General features: G+C 40.5%; 1 protein-coding gene across 4 annotated transcripts in view; it reads right to left on the bottom strand.

Annotated features, from left to right (window-relative positions):
- The window catches only part of ELP4 (elongator acetyltransferase complex subunit 4), a 202,630-nt gene that overhangs the window by 62,984 nt on the left and 117,159 nt on the right, over window positions 1-22,487 (bottom strand). For all 4 annotated transcript variants that reach the window (XM_072118580.1, XM_072118578.1, XM_072118579.1 and 1 more), the window contains 2 exons: window positions 17,815-17,923; window positions 8,021-8,127 (listed from right to left, as the gene is read on the bottom strand). In XM_072118580.1, coding sequence (XP_071974681.1) covers window positions 8,021-8,127; window positions 17,815-17,923 — 216 coding nt within the window. The remainder of the gene's footprint in view (window positions 1-8,020; window positions 8,128-17,814; window positions 17,924-22,487) is intronic.

The raw sequence follows: 22,487 nt of genomic DNA, 5'->3' as shown, positions 1-22,487 counted from the left end.
CCCTTTGAAGTCTGACCACCATACCTGGCATAACTACAGTGGGAACTAGACTGGTGTCACATCTAATCAAGTTGCCTGCCACAGCAGTGCTAACCATGGGCTTTGCTAATTGGCCCAATTGCGGATTATACCTTTTGCTACAAAATTCAAGACAATCATTTAGTCAAATGATGGTTTTTTTATCTTCTTCTAATTAAGATTCCAAAAGGGGGAAGAAATAGGATTAGACAGCCGGACTTCACTATGATTTTTTTTTTTTTTTTAAGATTTTATTCCCGAGCCACTAAAAGTACAATAGATACACACATTTTTCAATCTTTCCTGACTATTCATGAAGAACTTTATCAACTTCACTTAAAGGGGCTTTTCAGGTGTATGGGCCGACAATAATGACCTGCTCTAAAGATAGATGGTCAATATCAGATTCTGGGTCCTGCACCGATTAGGTTGGCTTCCAGGAACTGATGACTTCGGGGTCTGGGTGTAGGACCTTATTGCAACTATTTCTATGTCATAGGACAGTAATGGTGAACCTGTTAGAGCCTGAGTGCCCAAACTTCAACCAAAAGCCACTTATTCATTGCAAAGTGCCAGCACAGCAATTTAAGCAGTAATGTATTTCTCATTGTTCATTGACAACTTTCAATCCTTCAGCCTCCTAAAGACACCCACGCAGTTGAAAGGAGGAAAGCAAATTAATCTAAATTCATCTATCATTGTAGGAAGATTCTATGAGTTCTGTCTGGTGAACCTCATTCTGGGGTGATGGCCTGGGTGCCCACAGAAAGGGCTCAGAGTGCCGGCTCTGGCACCCGTGCCATAGGTTCGCCACCCCTGTCATAGGACTAGAAATGGGTATTCTTACAAAAGAAATTGACAGCATACCCAGATTGCCATAAGCCGGTGTAGAAAGAATATCCCTTTCAATAAGCCACAGAAATAATGGTCAGGATTTATGAGATGGTCTATGGGGACAAAAATTATGGATAAGTCATGAGGATGTTACAATTGTGATTACCTTAATAAGGACTGGCAATCACTGTGTGTGGGAGGAGCAATAAGGACACTATCACTGCGTGTGGGCAGGGTTATGAGGACTCTCACTCCCAATCAGTGTGTGTGGGCGGGGTAATCAGGCCTCTTACTTTCAATCACAGTGTGTGGGTGGGGTAATAAATTCTTTTACCTACCGTCAATCACTGTGTGTGGGCGGGGTAATCAGGACCCTCACAGCCAATCAGCATGTGTGTGGTCATCAGAATTCTCCAATATAATTCCTATCAGAATTTGAAGATTTTTACGTAGAATGTCTTCACCAAATCCTATAAACCTATATACTGTATCATAAAGATCAGCTTCTCTCTGTCTATCATATTCAGCTCTCAACTAGGGAAGAAAATATCTCCTTTAAACATGGGCTTTTGGCCTGTCCAAGTATGTCATTTCCATGGAAGAATAGAAAAAAAAAAAAGTTTCTTCCAGATGCCACTGTATGCCTTATTTAATGTATCCAAGCTTTGAATATTTGTTGCTCTCATATACAATATACAATAGATTAGGATTAATTTTGACATAATTAAAACCTTTATAAGAATTCTAAAAATACAAATACATATATACAATTATCTCTACATAAGCTTGAGCACTTAACGGAAAGCAAAAACACAAAAAGGAACTTGAAACAAGATCACTATCAAAGCCAACATTTTTCAATGGGACCCTCTTTATGAAGGCACAGCAGAGACATTCCTGTGGCACGGTATTGACGTGGTGGCTATGGTGACAGAGAGACATTCAGACAAGATGAGGCAGCAACTAAAATCTTTCTGCTGGATGTACTTGAGCATTTTTTTTTTTTGTGAACTCTTACTGTACTATACCCCCTCAAGAATGGTGGTGTCTACTATCCCTCAAAATCTCAAAGGTCTTAGATTTGGCCAAAAATATTAAGATGAAACAATGTGCTCAGCTTTTAAGAACTATATACCGTATATACTCAGGTATGAGCCGACCCGAGTATAAGCCGAGAACCCTAATTTTAACACTAAAAACTGGAAAAACCTATTGACTTGATTATAAGCCAAGGGTGGGAAATGAACTGGTCACAGCATCCCCAGTATATAGCCAGCAAGCTCATTGTAATATATAGCCACTAGCCCCCTGTAGTATATAGCCACCAGTCCCCTGTAGTATATAGCCACCAGTCCCCTGTAGTATATATGGCCCCCAGTCCACTGTAGTATATAGCCACCAGCCCCTGTAGTATATAGCCACCAGCCCCTGTAGTATATAGCCACCAGCCCCTGTAGTATATAGCCACCAGCCCCTGCCCCCAATATAATGCCTGTAAGAAAAAAACAAACCGTGTACGTAGCTTCCGACACCCCACGAAGCTACAGCGATGCTCCGGTATCGGCTCTGTATTCCCGCGCCGTCCGTCGCAGGCACCATGACGTCTTATGATCCCTGCGATGGACGGCGCGGGGACACGGAGCTGATGCCGGAGCATCGCTGTATGGAAGAGGACCTGCCGGGGGCCGTCGGAAGGTGAGTACATTGTTTGTTTTTTATCTTCACTCGAGTATAAGCCGAGGTGAGGTGTTTCAAGTATATATACGATATACGGTACCCTGGCTTACTTAATTTCAATAAAACTAAAAGTTATAGAAAAATTACATACTGCAGGCAATTAAAAGGTATGGACATTATATTTTATAATGGAGAACAAAGTTAAAAAAAAAACAGTTCCAATGCCCAAGGAAATCCCATTTACATTTTTCAAAGTAGTGTATATATTCGAGTATAAGCCGACCCAAGTATAAGCGGAGCCACCCAATTTTCCCACAAAAAATGGGGGAACTTACTGACTTGAGTATGAGCAGAGGGTGGGAAATACAGCCACTACAATTTAATAAAATGTCCAGCAGCCTCCAGTCATTAATAAAATGTCCAGCAGCCTCCAGTCATTAATAAAATGTCCAGCAGCCTCCAGTCATTAATAAAATGTCCAGCAGCCTCCAGTCATTAATAAAATGTCCAGCAGCCTCCAGTCATTAATAAAATGTCCAGCAGCCTCCAGTCATTAATAAAATGTCCAGCAGCCTCCAGTCATTAATAAAATGTCCAGCAGCCTCCAGTCATTAATAAAATGTCCAGCAGCCTCCAGTCATTAATAAAATGTCCAGCAGCCTCCAGTCATTAATAAAATGTCCAGCAGCCTCCAGTCATTAATAAAATGTCCAGCAGCCTCCAGTCATTAATAAAGTGTCCAGCAGCCTCCAGTCATTAATAAAGTGTCCAGCAGCCGCCGCTCATTATTAAAGTGTCCAGCAGCCGCCGCTCATTATTAAAGTGTCCAGCAGCCGCCGCTCATTATTAAAGTGTCCAGCAGCCGCCGCTCATTATTAAAGTGTCCAGCAGCCGCCGCTCATTATTAAAATGTCCAGCAGCCGCCGCTCATTATTAAAATGTCCAGCAGCCGCCGCTCATTATTAAAATGTCCAGCAGCCGCCGCTCATTATTAAAATGTCCAGCAGCCTCCCCTCATTATTAAAATGTCCAGCAGCCTCCCCTCATTATTAAAATGTCCAGCAGCCTCCCCTCATTATTAAAATGTCCAGCAGCCTCCCCTCATTATTAAAATGTCCAGCAGCCTCCCCTCATTATTAAAATGTCCAGCAGCCTCCGCTCATTATTAAAATGTCCAGCACCCTCCGCTCATTATTAAAATGTCCAGCAGCCTCCGCTCATTATTAAAATGTCCAGCAGCCTCCGCTCATTATTAAAATGTCCAGCAGCCTCCGCTCATTATTAAAATGTCCAGCAGCCTCCGCTCATTATTAAAATGTCCAGCAGCCTCCGCTCATTATTAAAATGTCCAGCAGCCTCCGCTCATTATTAAAATGTCCAGCAGCCGCCGCTCACTAATAAAGTGTCCAGCAGCCGCCGCTCATTAATAAAGTGTCCAGCAGCCGCCGCTCATTAATAAAGTGTCCAGCAGCCGCCGCTCATTAATAAAGTGTCCAGCAGCCGCCGCTCATTAATAAAGTGTCCAGCAGCTGCCGCTCACTAATAGTGTCCAGCAGCCGCCGCTCATTAATGAAGTGTCCAGCAGCCGCCGCTCACTAATAAAGTGTCCAGCAGCCGCCGCTCACTAATAAAGTGTCCAGCAGCCGCCGCTCACTAATAAAGTGTCCAGCAGCCGCCGCTCACTAATAAAGTGTCCAGCAGCCGCCGCTCACTAATAAAGTGTCCAGCAGCCGCCGCTCATTAATAAAGTGTCCAGCAGCCGCCGCTCATTAATAAAGTGTCCAGCAGCCGCCGCTCATTAATAAAGTGTCCAGCAGCCGCCGCTCATTAAAATATTCAGCAGCCTCCACTCATTCATAAAACCCTCAATAATGAAATGCCCTGCAGACATGCCCCCTCAATGAAATAAACTGCAGCCATGCCCCCTTTCTAATGAAATTCCCTTCAGCTATAGCCCCTCACTAATCAAATGACCTGCAGCTATGTCCCCTGAAAATAATAAACTTATATACTTACCCACAGGTGCTCCATGCATCTCCTCTTCTCCACGCAGCAGTGCAGGCAGATATGGCTCTGCCCGCACACACACTCTATGACGTCAGCAGGAAGAGTAACTCTGCCCGCAATTCTGGGAGGATAAATATATGTTTATTATTTTTAAGTAAATGGAATTAAGTTTGCTATCTTGATTCTTCTCTCTTCTGGGATATCCCCTACTAGATAGCAAGGAAACAGAGCACTAAGCGCTCTCAATGGGAAGCGATGGTACTAAAGGGGCAACTGAAAATTTCAAAGTTTAAGGAGATCATATTGTCACCTGGTCTGGCTTCATAACGCAAGGTCTCCATAGACACTGGAAGAAAACAAACCGATTCGATGATTCCGCTGGATTCAGCTATTCATTTGTCTGAATGTGTTCAGGTTTCTCAAATCCCCCTTGACTGTCCCCTTATGGCAATTTAAGCCGAGCCAATCAGAGATCAGGAGAGCTTATGTGCATAATGTTCTGTTAATGTTACATATTATTCCATCAAAATAACCAATACAGCTAATACTCTTATTTTGCCGAAATATGGATATCCAATTTAATATTTTAGGCAAAATATATGGTTTTTTAGAACTCATGATGGATGCCATACGCTACAAGGAGGTTCTGCCAATAATGACCCTTCCTAGTACCTGGATGGTTAATAGGTGTCTTATAGTTGGGGGTTTGATGGTTGATAACTCTAATGATACTTAGAATAAGAGCCTTGGTTGGGTATCAGAGGACTGGGAGGCCCTCATTCTCATGTTTGCTAGTGGTGCCAGCAGTCAGACCCCCAGTGATCAGACACTTATCCTCTATTCTGTAGATAAGGGATGAGTGTCATGAATGGCACAATCCCTTTAAGCATGCTACAAAGGGATAAAAAGGAGGACAACACAACTGATAATAAGGAGCTTCTGTGACCTTTGTCACATATGAGACTATGATGTCTCAATTCCACATGTCAATATGTTCAAGTGAGGAGTAGGCGAGAATTCGGTCTTGATACAAGTTTGTGAAATTCTGGAAAGACCCTGCATGATTTTTCTTTTAACCTACCGATAATTTCTATAATATGGTCTGCACAATGCCCCGATTCCCACATCTTCCAAACTGTCTGGGATTACATAGAGACAGAAGGATGTTAGCAAAAGAAGATCTGTGGTTAGTTCATCAAGTTTTCCGAAACAAGCCTCCCTGCTAGAATTCTCCAAAAAACGTATACAAGTGTAACTAACAAAATTGATGTTGTTTTATAGGCAAAGAGTGATCACAGCAAACATCGATTTGATGAGAACTAAAGTACCTGTGACTGAAATAGAACATTGACAATATTTCTCCCTCTCGATATGTACCTCAGTAGAGTAAAAAAAGCATTTACACACATCATGCATGTATAATGTAGGGTACGTAATTCAACGGTATGTGGGCCTTTAATCAGGTGAGGCTCAGGTATCACATAGGCTGGTCTGTTGAGGTGCACACATCACCATGGTTTGTTTATAAAGGTCCAGACATGATCTTGGTTTGTCTCTTGGAGTCAATGAACTACCTTGATTTTTCTGATAAAGCTGAGGCCCCACTTTAGTCTGTTCATTGAGGGCGCGTTCACACGTTGCGTTTTGACCTGCGTTTTCAGTGCGTTTCAAACGCATATACAACAGCTGAGGAGAGGTGATTTGCCTAATTACATCACTGTCAACATTTCCGTTTACAAAACGCATCGTAAACGCAATGTTAATGCGTGCGTTTTGTTAACACATGCGTTAACATTGCATTTACAAACGTAAACGGTAATGTAATTAGGCAAATTACCTCTCATCAGCTGTTGTATATGCGTTTCAAACGCAATGAAAACGCGACCAACACACAACGTGTGAATGTGCCCACCTTGGTTCGGCCGCTGAGGCCCACCTTGGTTCGGCCGCTGAGGCCCACCTTGGTTTGGCTGCTGAGGCCCAGGTACAACCTTGGTTAACCTGCTGAGGCCAAAGTATCACACTGGATTATTTGGTGACACCCAGGACTAACATTACTGTCTCTAGTGAGACCTAGCTATCACTTTAGTTTGTTTGGTTACACCCAAGCATCACATTGGTTTATCTAGTGAGGTCCAGACATCACTTTTTTTTCTGTAAAGGTTCTAGTAAACAAAAAAGTTTGAGAAGCCCTTACCTAGACAACTCCAGTTTACTTGTTACATAATCTAACATAACCAACCCAAGCTTTGCTGGACATTGCACTTGTTTACATAGACTACAAAGCCTGAGGTCTCCACATCCTATGTAAATGTTACCAGAACATTAACAAATCAAAGTGGAAAATCAAAATATAAACAAGAAAATCAACTCATTTCCCTTTTTGTCCCAGAGGAAACAGTGGCCACAAAGAAAATGCAAGCCTTTGTTTCAGATGTTTTTAAGTAGCTTCTAAGGGAGTGTCTCATGTATAGGACCATCTAGCACCCATACTGAGATGACCTACTTGAAGGACGGGCTACCTGATTAACTATTAACTAACCCCAATAAGATCAGATAATTAAACACCCTGATAAGCATTACTAAGGAGGAGGGCATCTTAATTTGTCAATGGCTAGCACTTTTCAGGCTGATTTATAGCACGGACCCACTTGCAAGTGTGAAGAAGAAAGTGAAATAAGACCCTTAAGACGTCCCTTGGAAGTGGTCGTCTAAAGACCGAGCAGGGTCAAGCCAGGGCCAGAACAGTCACTTAAGGGTGAAGTCTCAGAGACCAAAGCCATGCCAGCCTTCATTGCCAATCATTTGGTGATGGTGGCCTAAAATATGCTAATTTATTGGTGACAATTCCCTCTTTTTTATGGTTTAAGGCCGTTAAGGACAAGTGGCTTATTTAAGATCTTTTCATTTCAAAGGAGATTAGAGACACACTGGATTTTGGGATGGGGTGGGGTCATGTAATGGCTTTGTTTGGGGAAAAAGCCACACTGCGCCTAAAAACTTCAAAAAGAATAGCTTGTATCTTAGAATTTGCAGGATTTATTATTTTAACTGTCAAAAATAGTAAAAAAAAATAAAAAATAAAAAAAAGAATAGGAAAACTTTAACAAACTGTCTAGATCCCCCCCATCACGGTACAGATAATTGCCAAATAAAATATATAAGTCTCCCTAGTAGGTCCCATCTTGCCAAATTAGAGCCAGTAATTAATAATTAGACATAGGGTTTTGTTGACTTCTGTATGTGGCCTAGTTTTCTGGCAGTTTTTTAAGACTTTATTGTGTTTTCTCGAATGTGAGGTATCACGGGCCATTATATTCGTGGGGACTGGATATGACATTGCCTATAATTAGGAGTCTGTGCATCCAAGCGAGCCCAAACGTCATATGGTAACGACGCCAATATTTGCATACATTATTTTTTAAATATTAACGACTATAGATTTTACCTTTTTATTAAATTTGATATTTTTTTTAGATCTTACCTCAATGCTGAACATCTTTCTTTTCAACTTAAAAGCCAGGTCCTTCGTGTCCGACACATCAGAGATCAAACTGTTCAGTCGAGGAATTTGGTGGACCAGGAATAAACCTTGAGAGAAGGGGGAACCGAAAAAAAAATTTTTTTTAAAATTTTGAGACAAAAAAAAAACAAACAAAAAAACTTCTGCCTTCGAATGAATAAATTAGAGTCTTAAAAGGCTATCTGGGTATATTTGAACACATTCGCTTGCTTTCCCCTATTTAGACTGAAGCTTGCTACTGAAGACCACTCAAGCAAGTCGGGTGATTATGCTCAAGTAATGAAGCAGAATAAGATGGAGGAATCCTTGTGCAAGGCACACTAATTGCACTTTGGTACAGATGTACGGATGTAAAGAGGGATCTCAAGACTTGTCAAAGCTACGGCAGATTTGTGTGCGATTTTCTGCTTGTATTTACAGTAAGCAAATACGGCTATCGCCTTCCAAGCTGCCCACGGCTCTGTCGAGTGATCTTTATTTTATTAACTGCACCAGTAAGCAGCCAGCACAACATGGTTTTATGGGTTACTGATAACCAGTGAAGTTCTAATGAAGGCTATTTAATTTTACACCTTGCTGTTCGAGCTTTATCTGGTGTGAAAAATAGATATTTTTAGAAGGTAAACGGTCGGAGAGTAGACTGCCCCCCCCCCCACCTCTTCTTCTTCCATCTCTCCTGATCCGATTTTTTTTAGTACATGTGTGTTTAATGTTCCATTCTTCTATACAGGGTTTCAAATGCCATAGGTAGACTGCCAGGCTGGCATTCTGTCAGCGGAAATTTATGCTGATCTCTTCTGACAAGGACGCTGGATGGCTTTTTTTTTTTTTTTTGTGCTGCCAAAAATAATTTCTTACACAACCCAAGGGGTAATTTTCCAAAGCTAATAACTAGGAAAACGGCCATAGCGAAATTCATTGACCACGCTTTGCTTTGAGAGAAAATTTTGTTTTACAAAATTGACCACTAATAAATGAAAATTGTATCATTGGAAGGTTCCAAATCAAAAATTTGAACTAAATAATTTTTAGTTTTTTTAACTGAGCCTTTGACATTTATACAAGATTCCAAAAGAAATTTTCAAATGAATGAATAAATAAATTAAAAGGTCAAATGGTCACACAATATTTTCTTTTTTTTTAAAACTGTGCTGAGGGAAATTGTACAAGAAAGTTGCAAAATAAATATTTAAATAAATAAGATGAAAAGTTCACATTAAAAAACAATAAATTGGACACTGGAAATTGTATGAGAAGGTTCCGAAATAAATTTTCAAATACAGGTGGTCCCCTACTTAAGAACACTCGACTTACAGACGACCCCTAGTTACAAACGGACCTCTGGATGTTGGTAATTTATTGTCCTTTGGTCCTAGGCTACAATAATCAGCTGTAACAGTTATCACAGGTGTCTGTAATGAAGCTTTAGTGTTAATCCTGGTTCTTATGACAATCCAACATTTTTAAAATCCAATTGTCACAGAGATCAAAAAAGTTCTGGCTGAGATTACAATGATAAAATATACAGTTCCGACTTACATACAAATTCAACTTAAGAACAAACCTACAGACCCTATCTTGTATGTAACCCAGGGACTGGGGTAGATACAAAATAAATAAATGAAAAAGGTCAAATGGTCACATAAAACTATTTAAAAAAAAACCCACTCATTTCCAAAGTTCTAAACTAGAGTCTGAACAAAGTTGGAAGTTTGTACTTTCCTCAAATTGTGGGAAGAATCTCTAAACAGTTTTTTTTTTTTTAAACCAAATCAAGAAAAATCTGATCCAGTTTTGCAGCCTCCAGCCAGAAGTCTAGTAGGGATTCAGATTCTCACCAAGGTTACCATGGGGCTACAGTATTTGTGACCGTAATAATGGAAGTAATTTATGCAAACTGTGAGCACCGCCCTGAATTACAACCGTTTGCCATTCATTTCTTTCAACCTTCGGCGGTGGACACAAGTTAACCCTTTTAAAACTTTTTTTTTTTTTTAAATCAGAACATTATAATTCAGAAGGGCAAGTCTCTGCAATCATTCACTTCTGGAGTATAGTAGTGTAAGGTCAGAAGGAGATATGATATCAGGATGTCATTAGGTAATTTAGAAACAGATCGAAATATATAGGAGATGGATAGATAGATATGAGATAGATAGATAGATAGATAGATAGATAGATAGATAGGAGATAGATAGGAGATAGATAGGAGATAGATAGATAGATAGATATGAGATAGATAGATAGATAGATAGATAGATAGATAGATAGATAGATAGATAGATAGGAGATAGATAGGAGATAGATAGGAGATAGATAGGAGATAGATAGGAGATAGATAGATAGGAGAGAGATATGAGATAGATAGGAGAGAGATATGAGATAGATAGATAGATAGATAGATAGATAGATAGATAGATAGATATGAGATAGATAAATAGATAGATATGAGATAGATAGATAGGAGATAGATAGATAGATAGATAGATAGATAGATAGATAGATATGAGATAGATAGATAGATAGATAGATATGAGATAGATAGATAGGAGATAGATAGATAGATAGATAGATATGAGATAGATAGATAGGAGATAGATAGATAGATAGATAGATAGATAGGAGATGGATAGATAGGAGATGGATAGATATAGGAAATAGATAGATATGAGAAATATGATGGATAGATAGAAATAGGTAGCCACAAATGAATGTTTTGTTCCTATTTTCTGCTATCAAAAAACTTTAAGGGAACCTTTCAGGGCCTGTCCCTCTGGACTGGTGGTTTAGTGTCCCAGATCGCCTTACAAAAAAAAAATAACTTACCTCAGCATCTGAGCGTTACGGCCAGTGAAGCCGGCGTATAATACCATAGACACACTGCGCAAGCGTCGTAGGTACAGCACATGCGCTGAAGCCGATATACCGTCGCGGTTTCACTTCCTGCATTGCAAGATGAGGTGCCGGCCTCATAAGGACCTGTAGTTGGTTTAGGGGCCCAAAACGACCTGATGGGTCTAAAGGGTTGTTCCAAGGTTTAGGTGAAACCAAGGAATATCAGTCAGGGTCTAACTACTGGGATCCCCAGTGATCACGAGAACCAGACCCTCAGCAAACCGGAAAATGGGGATCCCGTTCTAAATTATTGATGAAGCAGCAGGTCCTGTTCTCACGATGGGTGGGGGTCTCAGCAATCGGACCTCCACTGAAGACATGGTTATTTGCTATCCAGTGAATAGATAATTAATGAAATAATAGGATAAATTCCTAAGCCGGTATATCCCATACAAAGAAATCTTTTCTGCAAAATATTACAAAAAAGTTCAAGTAAGTTACCGTTCAACAAATTAAAATTTTCCAAAATTGACAAAAAAAATTCAAATTTGAGGAAGATACTGGAGCATATTCCATCTCAAAAATCCCGTCTTCATCCAACTGAACCCCCCTCCCCATTTATCAGGCGCTCACAATTATTTATTTTTACACATCCCCCGGTCAGGGACTGCCAGATCTGAAAAATTGGCAATGAGTCAAATTTCTGCAGCTTCCACAATACACAGAATAAAGGAATCGCTGGTAGACATATTGTATTTTTGTTTGGGGGAATGAAAGCTCCATAGACCGATGAAATAACAAATAAAAACATTCTGGAGAGGGGCCACATGTCTGTCACAGGAGGAGCTATATTAATTCATTTAGCATGGGAAGCAGAAAATGTTGACTGTATGAAAGGTGGAACGTCTCAGGCTACGCAAGACTGTTACCATCTATTAGAAGAGACAATAGAGCCGATAGATACCAGATTCCAGAGGGTAGTCCTCCTTGTGATTGGCAGCCTTCACTACAAACTACTAAGAAAAGATTGAGCGAAGATTTTAATGAATAGAAGACTCTTCCAAATTTTGTTCAGTAAAAAATATTTAACAATTGGCTCTGCTCAACCTGGTCTTCAAAACTATGCCAAAAGATAGGACCCCAGTTTCAATTTGGTAGGTTCCTCTTTTTTTTCAATGGGCAGTACAGGTATCATTCCAATGATCTTTTTATACCATACAGTTAGAGGAAAGGTGGTTCTACCATCACCATAGACAGGGGGCATCCTCTACATTTAGAGGAGAGGTGGTTCTACCATCACTATAGACAGGGGGCATCCACTACACCTAGAGGAGAGGAGCTTCTACCATCACCATAGACAGGGGGCATCCTCTACACCTAAAGTAGAGGCGATATTACCATCATTATAGACAGGGAGCATCCTCTACACCTAGAGGAGAGGTGGTTCTACCATCACCATAGACCTCTACACCTAGAGGAGAGGAGGTTCTACCATCACCATAGACAGGGGGAATCCTCTACACCTAGAGGAGAGGTGGTTCTACCATCACCATAGACAGGGGGCATCCTCTACACCTAGAGGAGAGGAGGTTCTACCATCACCATAGACAGGGGGCATCCTCTACACCTAGAGGAGAGGAGGTTCTACTATCACCATAGACAGGGGGCATCCTCTACACCTAGAGGAGAGGAGGTTCTACCATCACCATAGACAGGGGGCATCCTCTACACCTAGAGGAGAGGCAGATCTACCATCACCATAGACAGGGGGCATCCTCTACACCTAAAGGAGAGGAGATTCTACCATCATTATAGACAGGGAGCATCCTCTACACCTAGAGGAGGGGTGGTTCTACCATCACCATAGACAGGGGGCATCCTCTACACCTAGAGGAGAGGAGGTTCTACCATCACCATAGACGGGAAATCCTCTACACCTAGAGGAGAGGTGGTTCTACCATCACCATAGACAGGGGGAATCCTCTACACCTAGAGGAGAGGAGGTTCTACCATCACCATAGACAGGGGGCATCCTCTACACCTAGAGGAGAGGAGGTTCTACCATCACCATAGACAGGGGGCATCCTCTACACCTAGAGTAGAGGTGGTTCTACCATCACCATAGACAGGTGGCATCCTCTACACCTAGAGGAGAGGAGGTTCTACCATCACCATAGACAGGGGGCATCCTCTACACCTAGAGGAGAGGAGGTTCTACCATCACCATAGACAGGGGGCATCCTCTACACCTAGAGGAGAGGAGGTTCTACCATCACCATAGACAGAGGGCAACCTCTACACCTAGAGGAGAGGCGGTTCTATCATCACTATAGACATAGGACATCCTCTACACCTAGAGGAGAGGAGGTTCTACCATCACCATAGACAGGGGGCATCCTCTACACCTAGAGGAGAGATGGTTCTACCATCAGCATAGACAGGGAACATCCTCTACACCTAAAGGAGAGGCGATTCTACCAACATTATAGGCAGGGGGCATCCTCTACACCTAGAGGAGAGATAGTTCTACCATCACCATAGACAGGGGGGATTCTTTATACCTAGAGTAGAGAAGGTTCTACAAGCACCATAGACAGGGGGATCCTCTACACCTAGAGGAGAGGAGGTTCTACCATCACCATAGACAGGGGACATCCTCTACACCTAGAGGAGAGATGGTTCTACCATCACCATACACAGGGGGCATCCTCTACACCAAAGGAGAGGAGGTTCTACCAACACCATAGGCAGGGGGCATCCTCTACACCTAGAGCAGAGGAGGTTCTACCAACACCATAGACAGGGGGCATCCTCTACACCTAGAGGAGAGGCGGATCTACCATCACCACAGACAGGGGGCATCCTCTACACCTAGAGGAGAGGCGGTTCTAATATAGTTGTAGATGTGAAATCCTCTACACCTAGAGAAGAGGCTGTTCTACCATCACCATAGACAGGGAGCATCCTCTACACCTAAAGGAGAGGTGGTTCTTCCATCACCATAGACAGGGGGCATCCTCTACACCTAGAGGAGAGGAGGTTCTATCATCACCATAGACAGGGGGCATCCTCTACACCTAGAGGAGAGGAGGTTCTACCATCACCATAGACAACTAGAGGAGAGGAGGTTCTACCAGCACCATTGATAGGGAGCTTCCTCTACACCTAGAGGAGAGGAGGTTCTACCATCACCATAGACAACTAGAGGAGAGGAGGTTCTACCAGCACCATCGATAGGGAGCTTCCTCTACACCTAGAGGAGAGGAGGTTCTACCATAACCATAGACAGGAAACATCCTCTACAACTAAAGGAGATGAGGTTCTACCATCACCATAGATGGGACATGGTCTATACCTAGAGGAGAGGTAGCACTTCCATTGTCAAAGAATGTAACATCACAGGTTATGGGTGAAAAAACATTTAATTATTATAGGTTGAACTTGATGGACCTGGGTCTTTTTCTAACCTTAAATATTATGATACTGTGCATTTGCCCCAATAAGGGCAAAAGGGAAATCACCTATAAGTTGGATAGAAATTCACATATTGACACATATTACAACATAACACTTTATGGCCGCTAACCCAGGATCCCATTGATAGGAGCCTTTGGCATGATCCCCTATTTCAGAGAGGGCCTTAGTGCGGAAAACTGTTCTATGAATTCTATAAATCATTATATGACATGTGAAAATAATTGGTCTTTATGATTATAATATGATTATATAATTCTACAGGCATCATTGATTTCGACATCATAATTGAGAGGTAGAGAGCTCCTGCTGCTGCCAGTTGCCTTACAGCCAGAAACAAGTCTGAACTGAGCCTTATCAATATATCAACTTCTTTATATCAAAATCTTTATTACAGTTTATATCAATATGGAAATATAACCCAAGAATAGGAGTATATTAAAAAATAATGTTTAGGGGGGGAGGGGGGTTACGGATCACAGACGATCACTTAGGTATATGGGCAGGTGCGTGACTAAGACTAACTAACTCATATATACACACATACATACATACATACATACATACATACATAAAATACTATTATACATACCTTTATACATAAGCATACAGTTCTTCACTCAAACATACACATTTATACACTCTTACACACATCTAGAGAATAAACATCACATATTCACACATACAGTGACATATATAGATGTATAGCATATATACACACATACAGTATATACACATCACAGATACACACATGTATTCCATCTATTACATATATGCTATACACATATTATGCTGTACAATGAGCAGCATAATATGTATGTAATGGAGCACATCCTCCATTCTTTAGTGTGCCAGGTCAGATGTCGGGACCCCCTGACGCTGCAGGCCCCATAGTGGCTGCTACCACTGTAGTTACGCCCCTGTATATGGGTGCGATCTACTTTGAACTGAAATACCCTGTACCGCCATTCACGTAAGTATGACGAGGTAGTCAAGATCTGGCCCGCCGTTGACCACCTTTAACAATAAAGAGTCCATCCATTTTGTAGTCCAAAAAAAAATAAAAAAAAATTCTTTAAATTTTTGCAGATACAATCACTACAGGATTATAGCGTGAGAAGTGTAACCTAATCCATTAGGTGGATTGTATTCTGGAGCATAGTCTGTGCAGAGCCCATAGGAGCAGGAGACCTTACACCTCACCATCCGTGGCCTTCTTCCCGTTTCGCCTTGAACTTCTATGTCATTTTTCTTTTAGTAAACCCATAAATAATTGAGTGCGAGCGGCTATATTAAATGCTCTCCCCAATCTCCCGACTACCGAGCTTCACCAGTTTAAAACTATTGATTTCATGACAACTTCGACCGGCTGGTCAGATGACTGCCGAGCCTCCTCAGCCTAGCAATTCCCCAGCGCCTGCCTATGGAGATGTACATCTGCCGGAGACGCGCCTGCCTAATCTGACCTGACAACATGCAAGGAAATTCCGTGTTCCCTTTTTGGTGCTTTAATGGACTTTACTGAAGAGGAGGGGGGGGGGGGGGGGGCACAATTCTAAAGATTATCACCTGACACCCCCCCCTAATAATACAGAATCATCAGCTCAATTGTTGGGATTTGTTATTTCCGATGAAGATCTGTCACATCTCCTGACATGTCTATTTTAGTCAATAGGAGACTTTTTCATTATTTTTTTTAAATTTTTTTTTTTTTTTTAAATTAACCAGATTTTCTTGGGCCAAGTTCACTCCTGCAAATTCTGTTATACTTTACATGATCGATAGCGGAAAACAAAAATTATGCACCACTAATAATAATGAATTGCCTTATGGAAGGTCCATTAAAGTCTATGGGGAACGGATGTTTCCAATTCGCTTATCCTAAGCTACAATGAAAGTGTGAACTGCGCCTTAGCACTTCTAGAACTATAGGAATAAAAATACACAGTAGGACAAATTCCAATGGACGGTGACAGTATTAGACTATACAGGGACACAGCCCATAGGACAAGGAGAGCAGTGAAGCCTAGTTATTCAGAGTCAGAAATCTGTAAAGAGTTTGTATGTTCTCTCCGGGTCCTCCGGTTTCCTCCCACACTCCAAAACATACAGTTAGGTTGATTAGATTGTGAGCCCCATTGGGGACGGGGACCGATTTGGGAAGCTGTGCAGTACTGCGTAATCTGTGTGCGCTATATAAATAAAGGAATTATTATTCATACATCAATAGGAAAAATAGAGGAACTGTAATAACATGGGGAATTTCCTCTGCTTTCTCTTCCTCTGTACTATAATTCCCATGATGCCTCAGCACGACATTACACGACCGTTAAGACAGCATAAATTTGGGGAGCTGTTATCAAGTGGGGAATACTACATTAATTCTTAAATTTTAAATTTCCCCTGCTTTCTTTTCTTCTTTAGTTTGCCATCGTTCCCATGATGCCTCAGCACAACATCACACAACTATTTAGATGGCAGAAATTGGGGAACTGTTATTCCATTTGGAATACTTCACCCATTCTTGATTTTAGATTTCCCCTTCTTTCACTTCCTCTTTACTTTGTGGTCATTCACATGACACCTCAACTCAGCATCACAAAAAAATTTAGATGGGGGATATTGGGGGGAAAAAAAAGGACCCGTCATGTAAGATTTAATGCATCTAAATTTGAGATTGGAGTTAATGGCTATTGGAACATTTTACTGGAAATATATATGCATAGATTTAAAGGACCTCTTTCACCAGGATGAAGGATTGTAAACCAAGCACACTGACATACTGGTTGTGCCCCCTTTGGTAGGATCTGCTCTCCTTTTAGCTTTTTATGACCTGGGTTTTTTTTTTTTTAGTTTTTAAATTATGCAAATGAGCATGAGGGGCTCCATAGGTGTTACTGAAGTCCCTTAGGCTTATTGCAGAATTTTTAAGCCATTTTTTTCTTAAAAACAAGGGCATAGGAAGTTTAAAGAAGAGCAGACCCTGCCAGAGGGGGCGCACACCAGTATGTCAGTGTGCTTGTTTTACAATCCTTCATCCTGGTGGTAGATGTCCTTTAACTTAGGGCAGGCACAAATTTTAAACCTATGTATACTATTCTTTGAAAAAGGAAATTTTTAGAAAACACGAATAAAACGTTTTGGAAAATGTGAATAAAATTTTTTAAAAGTCTCACAGACTATCATCAAAAAACGTATATTACTTATGGAAACAGTGTGTGATCATACAACTTCTCTGTTAAACGGGTTTTCTGGGACCCTGCTATTAATGCTCTACCTACATGGTCACCACCACTCCCAATGATTGGCTGTTTCTGGCTGCCATTTTTGATGCTGAAATGATATAGAACTGGAAGGAAACAGCGCCACACAGAGTGTAGTGGCCACGCTGGGGTACTGCAGCTCAGCTCCTATTCATGCCAAGAACAGTAAATAAAAGAACTTACCATGGTGGTCTTTGTACAATGGATTGGATTCTCTTTCCGAGCCGATAAATGATTCAAGGCCCACTACTGTATCTGACAAGTTTCTCACTCGTGAAATAATTGCTTTATTCTGTAAAATAAGCAAACAAAGTGCTGAGTGAGGAGGACGTAACGAGTATATGAGGGACATAAGTCTTATCAATGAGCAGAGAAATAGCCAGAAATAAATCTAGATACAACCTGTGAGGAACAATTTGCTAAAGTACTATACACTGTGTATATATATATATATATATATAAAATAAATAATATACTATACTATATATAAGTAAAATCTACCTATGCAAAATTTCCCTTTAAAATCATATGCAAAAAAAGCAGAAACAAGTCATATTTTGCCTAAGATGAGTCAAGTTTAGTGGCTGTCGGAGGAGAGTTACTTCAGACGCCCTTCTCTTCAGCTCTATAGCACCTAGAACATGGTGTTGTATTAAAGAGAAGAATCTCATCTTTTGGTTTGCATCTGAAGCGTCTTTCTGGGAGCTACACGCAGTTCAAAAAAAGGTAGGAATTGCATTTCTATCTCCAATTTGCATTTCCAGAACCAGTAGCCTGATGTCATGTGAATGACGACATTCTTATCTTTAAAGTAATGGAAATCATGAAAATCTGTAACGATAAACCAGGGACACTTACATATAGATCCTGTGACTGCACTGTGATTGTGGTAAACTTATTTGTTATCCATAGCCTCCTTCCTTCTAAAAACAACTTATTAAATTATGCTAATGAGTCTGAAGGGCTCCTGGAGGTGTTACAGGAGCCCTTCCATGCTGTTAAACTGTCACATCCCTGCTCCCTCAGAACTTCCCTCCTCCCTCTGCCTGATGTAAATCTCACAGGATGTTTTAGCACACAATGGGAGGGGGAAGTGCTTCTGCACACTGTTACAGCCTTTCAATCTACAGTACCCAGGGGCTCTGGAAACACACACAGGAGCCCTTCAGGATCTTTATCATGACTTAAAATTTGGTTTTAGAAGGGAGGCGGCTATAGATAGCAAATATAAGAAGATTACCACAGTCACAATACCTGCCACTACGAGTAAGTGCCCCCGGTTTCTCATGATGGTTATTAATAGTAGATTTCCATTAATAGGACACCAGCAGCATATTTCTACGTACTATTGAATTGAATATAGGGGCATCTGAAGTGACACTCCAACTGCAGCCTCTAAAAGTGACACATTTCAAGCAAATATAACTCTTCTCAGCTCTTTTTTACTCGACTTGACTTTTAAAGTGGTTTTACTTACTAATGATCTACTCAAAGAATAGGGTGTCTGGTATTGCACCCCCAAGATCATCGGCTATTGATCTTTCTTATGGGTAGTAAAAACTTTCAATCTTTGGACTTGGAAGTCCAGTGGGTGGTCCCAACCAGTGACCGATTACTGTATGCATGCTCATCTATAGACCGGGGTCAGATATTGAGTCACTTTACCCACAAAACACAAGAAATTCAATAAACTGTTGAATATTTTTGCACAAAGCTATATACTAATTTGCTAAACTCCTCCCACTTTATGACACAACGCCAAAAGCCTCCATTGTATTTTCATGGTGACCGGTTCCCTTTAACATCTGATACAAGAGCTATTTTAACAAGCTATTGAAGGGGGGAAAAAAAAAAAAAAAACATGACATGCTACTCAGAAACCATTGCTATGTTCCTAGCATTACCCAGCATGGAAAAATTACCCGTCTCTCGTCAGATCTGGAGAGTCAGTACAGGCCGCCCGGCCGCTGTGCTAGCAAGGCAGACAGGCACTTACTGCTAAAATTACTCCCAGGTCCCTGATGTGTGCTCACAGCGTGCCATCAATTATTGATGTGTTTCTTCTGGATTAATAATTGATAGATTTTTATTAATTGCACATAAAAATTGCTTTTAGGGCCATCGGTTTAATTTTGAAATAGGCAAACACTTGTCTTCGCTGTCATTAGGTAACATGTAGAGCGCCAGCGGTGGGGAACGTACGGGTATTTTTAAAAAATATTTCACGGGAGGCGTTGGTCTTTATGGCAGTAGAGAGTCATTCCAAATTAAAATAAATTAATTAAAAATATTCAACGTTATGGAGCTTATGATTGTTGAAGTTCTTGGTAATCTACAGATTATCAAAATCATCCTACAAAAAAATAAATAAAAAGAAAAATCTGGGAATTTTACAGTTTTCACTCTGATTAATGCAACTTCCTGTTCTGTAGAGATCACTTTTGATCAGTCATCCCATTATCATCGCAGGCAGGATTATAATAACCAGTAACAACTATATATAGAGAACAAAAAATCCCCCATTAATAAGCAATGACCTTTTTTTTTTTCCTTCTCCCCCACTTTGCAGAATTAATATTGTACAAAATATAAAATTTTATGGAGCTCATGACTGATTAAGTTTGTGGTAATCTACAGATTATCAAAATCATCCTACAGTAAAAAAAAAATAAATAAAAAAAAAATCATGAAATCCTTACAGTTTTCAATCTGATAAATGGAACTTCCTGTTCTGTAGAGATCACTTTTCATCAGTCATCTCATTATTATCCCAAGCAAGGTTATAATAACAAGTAACAACTATGTATAGATCGCAAAATAACCACCATTCATAATAAACAATGAGCAATGTTTTTCACCTACCCCAAATTCCCCAATTATTTTGTAGAAAAATATTCAATTTTATGGAGCTCATGACTGATGAAGTTTGTGGTAATCTACAGATGATCAAAATCATCCTACAGTAAAAAAAAAAAAAAAAGATAATAATCCACCATTCATAACATTCATAATAAGCAATGACCATTTTTCTCCTCTCCCACCTTGCAGCATGAATTCTGTAAATAATTTTTTTAATGGTTTTTTATGATTTACAAGGTTTGTGATGATCTACAGATAATCAAAATAAAAAAAAAAAAATCCTGAAATCTTATCAGTTTTCACTCTGATTGCTGGCACGTCCTGTTCTATAGAGATCACCTCTCACCAGTCATCTTTTTACCAAAGATTATAATAACAAGTAACGACTATATATATAGATAACACAAAATCCACCATTCATAATAAATGACGACCAATATTTTTCTCCTCCCCCACCCGGCAGACTGAACTCCGCACAGGTCACAGAGCATGCTCACAACACTCTCCCGCAGAGCATGCTCACAACACTCTCCCGCAGAGCATGCTCACAACACTCTCCCGCAGAGCATGCTCACAACACTCTCCCGCAGAGCATGCTCACAACACTCTCCCATAGAGCATGCTCACAACACTCTCCCATATAACTTCTCTACACACTACAGATTCTTAAGCGTTTCCATCTCGGATGAGCTCTGGCTGCTGGGATGTGTTCCTTCCATTCCTACAGCTTCTACCCAGCTGCCTCATAGCATATCTGTAAATGCCGTTTCAAGCCATGACAAAATGGCTGCCCCCAGAAAACAGGATTTTAAAAAATCAAATTTTTTTTCCCAATAATATTATCTAGTTTTCTAATAACCAGTTACATAAACATAACAGACATTGTATTTCAGTGCGGAAGCTATAGAGAGCCCCAAATTTTAGATTTGTTTCCAAAAGTCCAAATCAAAATTGGATCGAAAACAGGAGAAGACGGGAAATTGTATCAGAAAAACTCATTATTGCACAATGAAATGTTCTAACATGGTGGAAAATATCTACTATTAACCAGTCCTTCCTATTTCTCGGTTATCAGAGAATAATTACACCTTGGTGGTGCCAGCAGCTCCGAGGGGGTCTGAAGAGAGGAAGATGTCTCGCCAAATGTTGATGTCAGTGAGTTGTCTCCTGATTATAGATGGCTAAGACACATTTATGGCAATATGTATATGTTTTTTTTTTGGCTTTTCACAATTCTAAGTCGTCTTCAAAAAATATATTTCTACAAAGTGCAAGAACTTTGCCAATCCATCCTATTTCCTACAGGTCAAGCCTTCACCTGCCTCGATAGCCGATCACCGAGATTTCACTATCACCCTTACACAACTGCTTGTCCAGCCAAACCTTTCGGTGAATTTATTTAGGTTTAACATTTAATTCATGAACGTTTTCATTGAAGGGCTAAAATAAATTTTACATAGAGATCTTCACCATTTCTGGTTGTGGAACTGCCAATCATTCCAAGTCCACGAGGGACTAAGAGACCCCCAGCATGGCTGCCATCCAGTTTTTTCCTTTTCAGTAGCTAGAAGTGTCTGGCAGCCAATAATAGCCTCCTGTTCTACTGTAGTAGCTTATATGCTTGTTTGAGTAGAATGTGCAAGGTAATGTTCCGAAGAAAGATTGTGTGGCTCGTAAGATATGTCTATGAGAAGATACATCCGAAGTCTATGTCCACTTTTATCATATGTCAATGACCAGTTTCATGTCACATCAATATGTATTTTCCTCCAATGGCTTTGACCATCATCACCTTATGCCTATGCCAATTTCAGACTACAAGTATAACCAGTTTCATACCAAGGTCAATGTCCAGGTTCATCCCATGACCATCTTTACCTTACATTTTTTGGCCATTTTCAATGAACATTTATGACTAGTTTCATGCTGTGTTATTCTACACCTATGACCAGTATCAACCTGAGACGATGATCAATCTCATGCCAAGTGTAAGTTAC

This window comes from Engystomops pustulosus, chromosome 7 (assembly GCF_040894005.1).
Source record: "Engystomops pustulosus chromosome 7, aEngPut4.maternal, whole genome shotgun sequence".
NCBI classification, from domain to species: domain Eukaryota; kingdom Metazoa; phylum Chordata; class Amphibia; order Anura; family Leptodactylidae; genus Engystomops; species Engystomops pustulosus.
This window is presented reverse-complemented; position numbering and strand designations above follow the sequence as displayed.